Source organism: Myotis davidii, unplaced genomic scaffold (genome assembly GCF_000327345.1).
Source record: "Myotis davidii unplaced genomic scaffold, ASM32734v1 scaffold118, whole genome shotgun sequence".
In the NCBI taxonomy this organism is placed as follows: domain Eukaryota; kingdom Metazoa; phylum Chordata; class Mammalia; order Chiroptera; family Vespertilionidae; genus Myotis; species Myotis davidii.
Genome location: NW_006290441.1, coordinates 2,236,569 through 2,248,663, shown reverse-complemented (window position 1 = coordinate 2,248,663; position 12,095 = coordinate 2,236,569). Strand labels below are relative to the sequence as shown.

General features: G+C 47.1%; 1 protein-coding gene across 1 annotated transcript in view; it reads right to left on the bottom strand.

Moving 5' to 3' along the window:
* The window catches only part of SBF2 (SET binding factor 2), a 314,832-nt gene that overhangs the window by 2,637 nt on the left and 300,100 nt on the right, over positions 1–12,095 (bottom strand). Inside the window, exons 34-40 of the mRNA XM_015563741.1 lie at positions 11,038–11,164; positions 8,240–8,367; positions 6,837–7,070; positions 5,721–5,825; positions 4,151–4,341; positions 3,415–3,502; positions 237–368 (exon numbers count right to left, since the gene is read on the bottom strand). Coding sequence (XP_015419227.1) covers positions 237–368; positions 3,415–3,502; positions 4,151–4,341; positions 5,721–5,825; positions 6,837–7,070; positions 8,240–8,367; positions 11,038–11,164 — 1,005 coding nt within the window. The remainder of the gene's footprint in view (positions 1–236; positions 369–3,414; positions 3,503–4,150; positions 4,342–5,720; positions 5,826–6,836; positions 7,071–8,239; positions 8,368–11,037; positions 11,165–12,095) is intronic.

The following is a 12,095-nucleotide window of genomic DNA, read 5'->3' as shown; positions in this document are numbered from 1 at the left end:
TGCGGTGCGGATAGCGGGGGAGGTCAGACATGCGGATAGCGGGGGAGGTCAGGCATGTGGATAGCGGGGGAGGTCAGGGTGGGACAGAGTGCTGAGTTCAAGTTCTGCAGCGATCCGATGGCCGGGGTCTGGGACCCATGCTCCATCACCACCTGTTGCTCTGAGGCTCCATGATTCTCAGAGGAGGTGGAGATAAGGAGCTCGTGTGGCGCCCGAGAAAGACAAGATCAACTTACATCAAAGAAAGCCTTGTCACTTGTGTGCTTCGGGGCCCCCATGCTTGGGCCCGCAGGGAGGACCATTTCCACTTCGGCCAGATCAATGTGGCCCTTACAGCTGGTGTCCTCGCCCGAATCATAGTATCGCAGCTGGAAACAAAGGGTGCAGAAGATGTAAAGGACGGAGAGGGAAAACGGCCTGGCTCTTCTAACTGAACTATGCTGAGGAGAATAGGCAAGAAAAGCTCAGAGGGAAGGGAGGGGTGGGGAGTGGGAAGAGATCAACCAAAGAACTGTGTGCATATATACATAACCCATGGGCTCAGATAACAGGGGGGTGGGAGCATCCTAGAAGGGGGAGCAAGGGGGATATATGTAATACTTTCAACACAGAGTATATAAATAAAAAAGAATAGACAAGAAATGAAAAACTTTGTTTGCCTTTAGGGAAAAATACTAAGTGGCCAGGAGAGAGAAGAAAAAAACACTTCTTTTGAAATTTGAACAAGTAAGTGAATTACATATTAAAAAATAGAATTAAATGTCAACTAACAACTGTAAAAACTATACATAACATATAAAAAGGGTTTAATATTTAGAATCAATACAGAATTCCTAGAAATTGATAAGAAAAACAATCTAGTAAAAAAAATGGTCAAAGGAGCTCAACAAGCACACCACAGAAGAAACACAAATGCTCTACAAACTCCTGCAAAGATGAGCAACCTCACCGACCAAAGAACAGGAAGTGAATCAGTGAGATTTCGCTTTCACCTACATTAAGAAATGTTAAACATGGCTGATAATATCCGGTTGAACGTAAAGCACTGCATAATCTTAGTGGGGATATAACTTGTTAGAGATTTTTGGAGAACAATTTGGCAATATCAACTAAAATGTAAAGTGTCTGTGCTTAGTGATACACCCTTCCCACCTCTACAACTTACCCTATAGAAACACTCTCGCAACTGTGCCAAGACACACATACAGAGGTTTTCTTAATTGTTTTTATCAGCTAAAATGGAAAAGATGTATCTGTCTCTCAGTGGGGTGCTGGTTAATTACAGGGCAGGACAGCAATATATGGAATAGCATACAGCTTTTCAAAAACAACAAAGGTCTGTATGAACTGGCAGGAAAATATGTTCAAATATCCTATATAATAAAAGGCTAATATGCAAATAGTCCCCTCGGGAGTTCGACCGACTGGGAGTTCGACTGCCCACTATGACATGCACTGACCACCAAGAGGCAGCGTGGAATGAAGGAAGGCCCCGGCTGGCAGCTGGAAGACCATGATCAGCCCTGATAGTCGGCCAGGCCTGAGGACTCTACCCATGCACAAATTTCATGCACCGGGCCTCTAGTATTATATAAAAAAGTGAATTCCCAATTAGCATGTAGCTATAAAATAAGTTTGAAAAACAGAGTAAGTAGCAGAACATTTGATTGAGTGGTATTTGTACCAGGACTATCCTGTATACACTCATTTAACCTTCCTAGCAACTCAAACTACATATAATACATCTACGTCCACACACAGATGTATAAAATATTTAGAGAAATAGATACCAAATTGTTAATAGTTACCTCTTGGAGTTGTGGGCTCAGGGGGCTCTCCCATCTTTACGAGGTATTTGAATTCAATACAACAAACATGTATGTATTACTTTTGGAATATGAAAAGAAATGAGGAAAACTTTTTTAAATGAAAGGTGCTGGTGAAAAGCCTTCCTGGTCCAGTCAGATTCCCGCTCTCACTTCCCAGCAGGAGTGCCTGAGCCTCGGGCACTGAGGTTCTGGCTGGGATGGTCCTGTCTCTCCCTCAGGCCTGGTGTAAGCAGGGAAATGGAAAATCTGTACACCTGTCATACTGAAGCAATCCCAAAGATTGGTAGGAACACAAGTATAATTTGACATAATTGTAAATTACAGAAAGACTACGACATTCTCCTGTGGTATATTTCGTGATTTAATGGAACTTTTATACATAATGCAGACTTGATTTCAGGGACTGTTAAGTCTAAAAAAGGCTTGATTGCATATTTGGAAAGAAATTCTCTACATTCCTCCCCAAAGACTGCATAGCCTTTATGGAATCCTTTGAACGGAGGGGGATCTCTGCTTAACATCTTCACCTGGAAGGAGTTTCCAGATGCGGGTCCAACCAGAGCACAGGTTGAGGGTAACTGTCCTTATCGCTCTCCACAGGCTCCATTTTAGAGACGGTGCACTGAGAATCAAAACGTGCCCCTTCGCCTCCAGGCAACCCTGTCAGCTCCAGGGACACGGAGGCCATGCGACTCTCATTAGTGAAGGTGCAGAGGGGCTGGGGGGTTGGCTAGGGGTCCCCCTCCCCTGGCATTAGGATGTGTGGGCTTCAACGGCAGTAGCTAAGAACCTAACAACAGACAACAGACTTCCTGACAGGTCAGTGAGGTCGATCTCACACTTGCCCACTGTGGGTTCCAGGTGTGCGTGGGCCTGTCCTCCTGCCTGTTTCGGGGCCCCTCCCCTATTGCTGCCATCTATGAGGAAGAATCATGCCTTCTTTAGAACCCTGTGTATGGCGGGCACAGAGAAGGTGTGCAATCCCATTTGTTGAATAAATGAGTGCCCTCAGCTGTGTGTGGATGCTTTAAGCTGCCGGCCAAAGGTAATGTGTATTCTGGGAGTGCTCACAGGCTCCATATGTGCATACAACATGCAACACACTGAAAATCTCAGGGTCTCCCAGCGTGGGTTTACGAGCAGAAGATATTTGAGCATTAAAAAGCAGAGTTTGCCCGGCTGGTGTTGCTCAGTGGTTGAGCATCGATCTATGAACCAGATCACAGGTTCAATTCCTGGTTGGGGCACATGCCCGGGGTAGGGCTGGATCCCCAGTGTGGGGTGTGTGTGGGGCAGCCAATCAATGATTCTCATCATTGATGTTTCTATCTCTCCCTCCCTCCCCCTTCCTCTCGGAAATCAATAAAAAAAATATATTTAAAAAAAGGCAGAGTCTATTGTGCTTAATGCTCTGGGCTCCGCTGTCACTGTCTCCGCCAGCACACGCCAGGCAGAGCCACTTGGGAGCCCTCGCTCAGGGACACGCTGATGTCAGGAGAGCACTGTACACGGGGGAGCCCCATCTGCACACAGGCGCACAGCAGCTAGGCAGCCGAGAGCAATCTCTGTAGGCTGTGAGCATTACCTGGTGTTTTGTTACATCCAGCACGAACCAGCGGGGCTTCCAACCTTTGAGCAAAGCCCCTCTTTTGTAAAGTGTTCCTTCAAAGGACCTAGAAGAAATGACAACAGGGCAGTTCATTTTGATTTTTCATTAAAAAAATTTTGTAAAGGGATGTCTGCAGATTTTGTTTGTTAAATTTCTATTTCTCTCAATTGATCCCTAAAAAAGAAAAAAACAAACAAACCAATCAGAGTTCTCCCTAGAATGTATCTATCAGACCTTTGGGGAAGACTGCCACTTTCTGCTGGCATTACCAAACTGGTGGGGCTTGGTGCTCTTGGTGGCCACCTTGGGTGCCATGCTGGGACTGACGCATCCCCAGAGCCAGCAGAGCTGGCCAGGGGACAGAAGCCTCCCAGTTTCCGGGAGTCAATTCCTGTCTGTGTGAGCTAGCAGGAACTGGGTTTCTGTTTGCCCCTGGAGAGGTGCTGACACCACAGAATCTCTTAGGCGATCTGGCAGACAGGAGGGAACAAGAATCAGGACTCAACCAGATAACTACTAGCTCTTGGCATATTCTAGTTGTAATTTTGATCTTTCCTCTTCAAAGGACCATCTAACACACTGAAAACAGAAACGAAGAAAGACTCAAAGCAAAATCAGTCTACAGAAGGCCGTGCTGACTGGCCCAGCCTGTGAAAGGGCCGGGCGTGGCAGAGGCAGGTGGGGAGAGCCCCGCAGCCCGCCCGTCGCTCACCTGTTCTCGTCGTTCTTGGACGTGTACTGGCTGTACAGCGTGGCGGCTCTGCGGTCCACGCCATTGGACGGGGAGATGCTGGCGCTCTGCTCCTCTGCCACGCTGTCCGGGAGGTGCAGCAGGGACCTCTTCTGATAGGGAGGGAGGTTGGTGGACACCATCCCTGGGGAGCCTGGAGGGTGTCTCTGCGGCTGAAACAGGAAGAACAGGAGGAGGAAAGCTTTAGCAGGCTTTAAGCTGCCCATCTGGTAATTTCCTTCCTAAAAATTTATCTCAAGGGAAGAAACGGAACCAGTAAGCAAAATGCATAAAAAGATGTTTATCCTGGAGTTGTTTATAATAATAAAAGACTGGAAACAAGCTGAATGCCTATCATTAGGGGACTGGTTAAAAAACACAACATTTCCGTACAGTGGAATTTTAGACAGCCATTAAAATCGATGCCTCTGGTTCATTATACAGTGACAAATGGGAGGACATGTGTGCCACATGTTACGTAAAAACAAGAAAGCAGGCTTTAAAATAGTATGTGTAATAAATCCCTTCTACATGTGCACTTAGAATAAAACAAGTTTGACAGCATTGTTGTTTATTTCTAGGTTATAAACTATGGATGATTTTTATCTTCTATTTTATAACTTTCTGTGTATTATCTTATTTAAAAGAATAAATATATCGCACTTCCATAATCAGAAAGAAAAAGACAAAAAACTATTATTTTTCCTGAGAAAAGAAGTTAGGCGTCACCCACCTGAGGCCTGAGAACAGCTCCTGACCTGCCATTTGAAGGCAAGAGACAGTGCCCGAGGACCCTTCAAGTCACTCTGGCTTTCTTCTGCCCTCCTCTCTCCTTGACCCACTGTGACTTATGACCTGCTGACCTCCCTGCTCCCCAAGGTGCTCTCCAGAACACTGTCCCAGCTTCCGGGGTATTGCCCTGCAGCCAATCTGACGTGGGTTTGCCTGATGGCCGCACCAAGTAGCAGCTGTGTGATCCCTGTGCCTGTCCTCATGTCTGAGGTGGACCCACGCCCTCACTGTGTGCATGGTGCCCAGCACAGGCCCTTGCCCATGGTACGTGCTTGATAAAAGTTTCTTACGTCAGAAACAGGAAATGGGGTACAAGAAACAGAAAATGGAGTATTTGGTTTTAAAGTATTTTGATAAATGTTTCCTAATTCAGAAACAGAAAACGTGTGTGTGTGTGTGAACAACAGAAAACAGCATCTTTTGTCTTTTTAAAATATTTTATTTTCCCTATTATTCCTCTGGAGCAAACCTGGTCTTGGCATCCCCTCCTCCCTCATGTGGTAGAAGATCAGCTGAAACCACAGAGGCTCTGAGATAGAAGAGAACCAGTAATTTCCCGTGGATGCGGCCCTGAAACATCAGTGTTATGTCACTGTGGTGAGGTGAGGCACTCAGGAAGTATTCGGGGATTTGGAACTTTCTGCCCTGGAACCCCAGGGCATGACCCTCCCTTTGCCCCATCCTTTGGCCATCAGCCCCCCTGGGTCACCTGGCAGCGGCCCCACCAGCAGTAGCTCCTCAGGGGGCTGTGCCAACTCACGCGGTCTGCTCTGGGCTCTTCTTTGAGGTCCACGGCTACCCTTTCCCACAGCTGCTGCCACTTCTCGGGGGTTTGGTTCAATTTGTGCTCCAATCTTTCAATTTCCTGCAAAGTAATTAAAGGGGTTTTCAGACAGATCAGTATTTCATCGAAGCCACATCTCCGCACTGGCGCAGATGAACTGGGTTGTGGGGGGGACGACGGGGGACGGATGGACGGACGGGACACGGGCAGCTAACGGGAGTGGTAAACATGGCCTCAGCCTCCCGAGCCAGGAACAGCGTGCAGCTCCAGATGATGGGAGGCACGAGGCAAGGGTGATTTATGAGGATCTGTAACCAGGACGGTTTATACAGAACTGCTTCAATACGGAGAGAAATATGTATCCTAAACACCCTGGCCAGCCCACTGGAAATCTGATGGCCACAGCAAAAGGTCAAGCATTGGGACAGTGTCCAAACCCTAATAGCTGAGGCAGATGGGAAGTCTGTCCTTGACAGAGGAACCCCTCAACTCTGATGATTGAAACCAGATGTGGAAAGAACAAGTCAAGAAATTCCTCAGGAGCAGTTTCCTGCGGCCGGGGGAGCTGGCGGTCAGCACAGCGCCGCTCCAGCGCTCTCCCCAGCACGCTCCTGGTCGGGCCGACCGAGATTCTTCAGCAGCTGCCTGGCCCCCCTCTCTCCTTGGGGCTGCTGCTCTCACCAGCGTGGCTACTGCCAGGATGGTTTCTCTCCAGAATATTCCTAGTGGAAGACACTGGCAGTACTCCCACCAGGCCATCAGCTGCCCACACTGGTGACCAGAGGAAGCGGAGCACCCACAGAAGCCATAACCCAGGCCTGACTCAGGCTGCCTGGGCAGCTAAAACAGCTGGGAAGCTGCAAATTGTTGCATTTGCTTGACCGCTTCCTCGAAATACTGGAAAACTCAGCCTGGTCCCCCACTGCTGCTGGGGAGCAAGTCTGGTTCCTCCTCCCCCTGGAGCTACCTTGACCAGAGTGGGGAGAGCTGCGCCCAGAAGTCTGTGAGCCAGTCCATCTGAACCAGCCGGGTTCCCCAGGCCTCCTTGACCCCGCGGAGCCCCAGGTGTGTGTCTACACACTGCTGACTTACACTGAAGAGGCTGGTCAGAGAGTCGGGCTGCGTGCAGCTGACGTTGTCATAGCACGGCCACACTGTCCTCCTCTGGCTCTGCGGCCCAGCACCTCCGGCCGGGTCACCGTCCTCAGGGGGGAACTGCTTCGGGGTCAGCATCATCCAGTCATATGATGGCCCCGTGGAGAGGGTCTCCTCGATGTAGTAATCCCACTTCTTGAGGCTGGAGACATTCACGTTGGGCTTCAGGGCCTGTTTAAAGAAAATTGTGAAATGTGGTTTCATCTTGACCCCAAGCTTACTTGCAGGCCAGCCCCTAGAATTTGCAGGGTCTCGGGCAAGAGTATGAATAGAGGTTCAAATGTCACATATCTAAGTGTTTAAACACATCAAAATAAATGGTTACATAAACTATATTCTATCCTCCTACTTTGACAAAGATAACTCCATAATGACCTGGAAGGCCAGGCTCAAATCTGGGGCTCCTGGAATTCTACATCGCAAAGTGTGGCCCTGAGGAGCTGGTCCCACCCCAGGCCTCTGCCTGACCCCCTGCTCCTCCCACCCATCTCTCTCCTATAGTCTGAGGGCCTTATATGAACGTGTGTGTATACCCCAGCCCAGCAGCTAAAATCTGTCCACTTCCTGCCAAAACACTTTGTCGTAGCTGCCCTTTGGGCCTAGGGCAACATGCACTGGTTTGGGAGACAGACTCGGAGAAGTGGGCTGGTGAGTAACTGGAATTTGGGTCAGAAATTTTGAGGCACCAGAGGGTGGTTTAGATGAAGGAGGGGCATCTAAGCATGTACTCTTGGTTTCTCATATCCCTCATCCCAAGAGGAAGGGGCACCGGAGAAAGGCCAGCTGGGGTCCTAACGCACGGGGCCAGGGCAGGGGCCTCCGTGCCCCTCAGTGAGGTGCTACTGCTCATCAAACCAGCCTGTCCCACCTCAGAGTCTCGTTCACAGAGGTGTGCATGGCAGAGCGTGGCTGCCCTGGGCATCAGCCTTCCTGGGAATCAGCCGGGAATCAACCGGCTCCAAACACCCCTGCTTCCCACGGGGTTCCCCATGACTTTGGCACAGATGGACTTGAGAACTCTTCCCCAAGTATTTTAGATTTTTCAGTTTAGATGACCTGTTGAGGTTTCTTTCTTCCTGGGGAAAGCTGACTTGCTTTGATGTTTATGAAGGTATCCCTTCCAGGTTTTGGGGGCCAGATCCCAATTTTTTGTGGTCAAGAATTTGGTGAACAGTCTCCATACCATCATAACCCCAACCCATAGTCTATCAAACTTTTGAATAGCTTCTGGTCCGACACCTAATCAGACATTTATAAAAAGCCTCAACAGCGGTGTACACTCAAAGTAAGGGAAACTTTGACATGAAATATTCAGAAAATGAAACATAAATGCTTTTTACCTCAACTTCCATTGGTGAATATAAATAATTAAAGAAAACGGGACTCCTCTTGTGCATTCTGTCAACACACTCCCAAATACAAAGTCCTTTTTTGGCGTGCTTATCTCCTTTATCATCAAATAAAGTTCCTGTAAGTCCAAAGACATTCAACAAAACTCAAATCAGCTGTTTGCCTAAAAGCATGATGTGTGTAGCAGACAAAAACTGGAATATTTCTTATGGCTCCACAGACAGCAATGTATGGGCAGAAACCTTAGGAAATAACCACAAACCTAAGGATAGGAATGAACTTCACAGTCACAGGGACACAGATCCAAATGGAAGGGAAGCAGTTGACAAGGCTTCCAGCATTTCCAGGACATCATGGCTCTCTTCCAATCTACATTCTGCATCTGCATTCTACATTCCTCACCTACACCGAGGCCCCAGAGGCGAGCCAGGAAACATGCTACACATTCTTGCAGAAAAATGGAAGGACTTGGAGTTGATCTGATGAAACTCAGTTAAAACAATTTTATGTTTCTTTTTTAAGTAATTGGATGTCCATTATGAAGCCATTTCAAGTGTTTTCTTGTTTAGTAGTTTATATACACCACAAATCATGGTCATGGAGACCTGGATGACAGAGGGTGTGGTCTGGACTCTGGGTGACTTAAAAACAAAAGCTGAACTTAGGGGGGGCCTTTCAGGGGTTTTCTGGCATTATTTTTGTACCTTTCAAAAGTCAGTCTCTTACATGACCCCACTTCGTTTTATTTTTATTTTCTATTTTTTAAAAAATATATTTTTTATTGATTTCAGAGAGGAAGGGAAAGGAGAAACAGAAACATTAATGATGAAAGAGAATCACTGATTGGCTGCCTCCTGCATGCCCCCTACTGGCGATCGAGCCCACAACCCAGGCATGTGCCCTGACCAAGAATCGAACTGTGACCTTCTGGTTCATAGGTTGATACTCAACCACTGAGCCACGCAAGCTGGGCCCCACTTTGTTTTTAACTGAGAGGAATATGTGTTGGGGTGAGGCAGGAGGTATTTTTTTTTTAAAGGCCAGGACGAATGCCTCTCTTGCTTTGAATTGAACGACTCAGTCAAAAATCAATAAGCATTTTACCAGTTTATCAGAAAAGAATGTCTTAAGTCCAAGGCTGCACAAAATCCCATGAAGGCCCCCCCAAGACTAATTAATGTTTTTTTCTCTATCTTTGAACTGCAGAGCCCAGTACAGTAGTTCTCAGCGTTGGCCACATGTTAATAACACCAAGGGCTTTAATCTCTGAGGACGGGCCCCAGAGATTAGTTGTTTTAAAAGTTCTCCAAGTAATTCCAGCACCCAATGTAACCAGCTCTATTTAATGCCTTCTCAACACATGGGTGCTTAAGAAGTTCAGGTTTCTGATTAAGATGTGTGGGATGGCAATTCTGTAAGTCAACAAAGGTCTGGAAGTACTAACGGGTGGGAATGGTCTCACCAGTGCTGTCTCCCTTACCAAAAGTGTGAAGTATCTTACTAGACAATTTTCCCAATCCTCACTCAAGGATATCTTTTAATTGATTTTAGACAGAGAAGAAGGGGGAAGGAGAGAGAGAAACAGCAATGTGAGAGAGAAACATCAATCAGTTGCCTCCCATATGCACCCCAAACTGGTTATGTGCCCTTACTGGTGTACGGATGATGCTCCAAACAACTGAGCCACATCGGCCAGGGTTATTACACGATTTTAATAGCATGCATTGGAAAGCAGTATTTCCTGTTTCATACTTTAAATTGAGAACATCAGTAAATATTTTCAGTCACTAAAGGAGTCCTTGTTATGAATATATAGGTACATATAATATTCTGGAAATTGCTGATTTTTAAAAATTTGCCTGTCTTCTCAGTCATGTGTATCCTCCCCTTCCCTCTCCCTACAACAACAAAAGAATGTAAAATCCCCTTGGAAAATGTTTTCACAGGGGCTTACTGAGTTTCAGCATTTACTCCTTACAATTATTAATGCTGTGAAAAATTATAACAAATAATGATGGTATGTCTAAAATTTACTGAGTGCTTACTATGTGCTAGCAACTGTGCTAAGAAATTTACAAATATTTCCTACTGTGCTCACCATGGCTCAAAGGGCCATTTTGATGAGGAAACGGAAGAAACTCAGAAGTACTTAACTCGTCCAAAAAACTCAGTTGGTGCTGGAATGTAACCCAGGTCTGTTTCTGCCAGAGCCCATGGCATTTTTTTTTAAAAAAAATATTTCTTTATTGATTTCAGAGAGGGAGAGAGAAAGATAGAAACATCAATGATGAGAGAGAATTATTGATTGGCTGCCTCCTGCTCCCCACTGGGGATCCACCCTGTAACCCAAGCATGTGCCTTTGACCGGAATAGAACCCGGGACCCTTCAGTCCATAGGCCGATGCTCTATCCACTAAGCCAGACCAGCTAGGGTGAGTCCACAGCATTAACTGCTACTCAAATGCCTCCAAGGGCAGTGCCTTTCCTACCAGAGTGTGCCAGGAGTGGAAAAACAGTCAAATGTTTCTCCTCAAACAGGGATGCCACTTTGAGATACTAAAGTAGTAAGCAGATTTCACTTTTCAGAGGTGCTTCAGGGAATACCACCTGCAGAGCCTCAGGACTAACATACACATCATCTCAGAATCTGGGCCCGTGTTCACATCCCTAGTTCAGGCCGAAACCCCACAATGGCCTTGCCATACCTGAGGCAGTTATGTTAGTAGAGGTTTTAATAAAAAACACACAAGTAACAAAAAAGATAAAACAAGAGCATGCAAACACATACCGTGCTCTAATCTTTCATAGTCTGAATCCAGGAGAAATGTTTTAAAGCGATTAGATACGTAGTGGAAAGCCAAGAACTTTAAGTAATAGAGGTTGAATTCAAACTCGGTTGGATACTGGTTGTGAACCTGAAACACACAAGGCAAAGAAAAGAGTAAGAATCAAACCAGACAAAACGTGGAGGCCGTGCCTCTGAGCGCTGACCAAGGTGTGCAGGACACCGTGTTGCCACTTAACTGCATCCCCGCCATGAGTGAGGGTGGGAGGGAACCAGCCTTTCCGTACCTGCACGTGCCAGATGCCTTGCGAGGGCTTGTTATAACAATCTCATTCACTCTCCACACTGCTAACATAATCTCACTTAATCTGCATAACAACACTGCAGGATCAGCAATGTTTTTCTGAGTTTACTGAGACATACAACACTGTGTAAGTTCAAGGTGTACACGTGATCACTTGATATGCATGTCTCTTGTGAAATGATTACACAGTAGGGTTACAGTTAGCAACTTTCAAGTATTGTATTACTACCTACTAGAGGCACCTTGGCCTGGCCTGCGGGTTCGGGCCAAAACCAGCTCTCCAACATCCCTCTAGGCTAGGGGACCTGGATTGTGAGAGGGCGCAGGCCAGGCCGATTGGGGCTGGAGAGGGGCACGGAAGGTTGGCCAGCTGAGGAGGGACCACCCAAGGGTTCCCAGGCGTGTCTGGCCCATCTCGCTCAATCCCGACCGGCCAGACTCCAGCAGCAAGCTAACCTACCAGTCAGAGCACCTGCCCCCTGGTGGTCAGTGCACATCATAGCGACTGGTCAACTGTCTGCCCCCTAGTGGCCAGTGCATGTCACAGCAAGCGGTTGAGTGGCCTCAGCATATCCTATCTAATAATAGAGAAACATGGTAATTAACCGTAACTTCGCTATCCTTCCCATTGGCTAATCAGCGAGATATACAAATTAACTGCCAGCCAAAATGGTGGCCGGCAGCCAGGCAGCTGAAGCGAACATGAGGCTTGCTTGCTCCCGTGATGGAGGAAGCCAAGGTTCCCCACCTGCCGCAG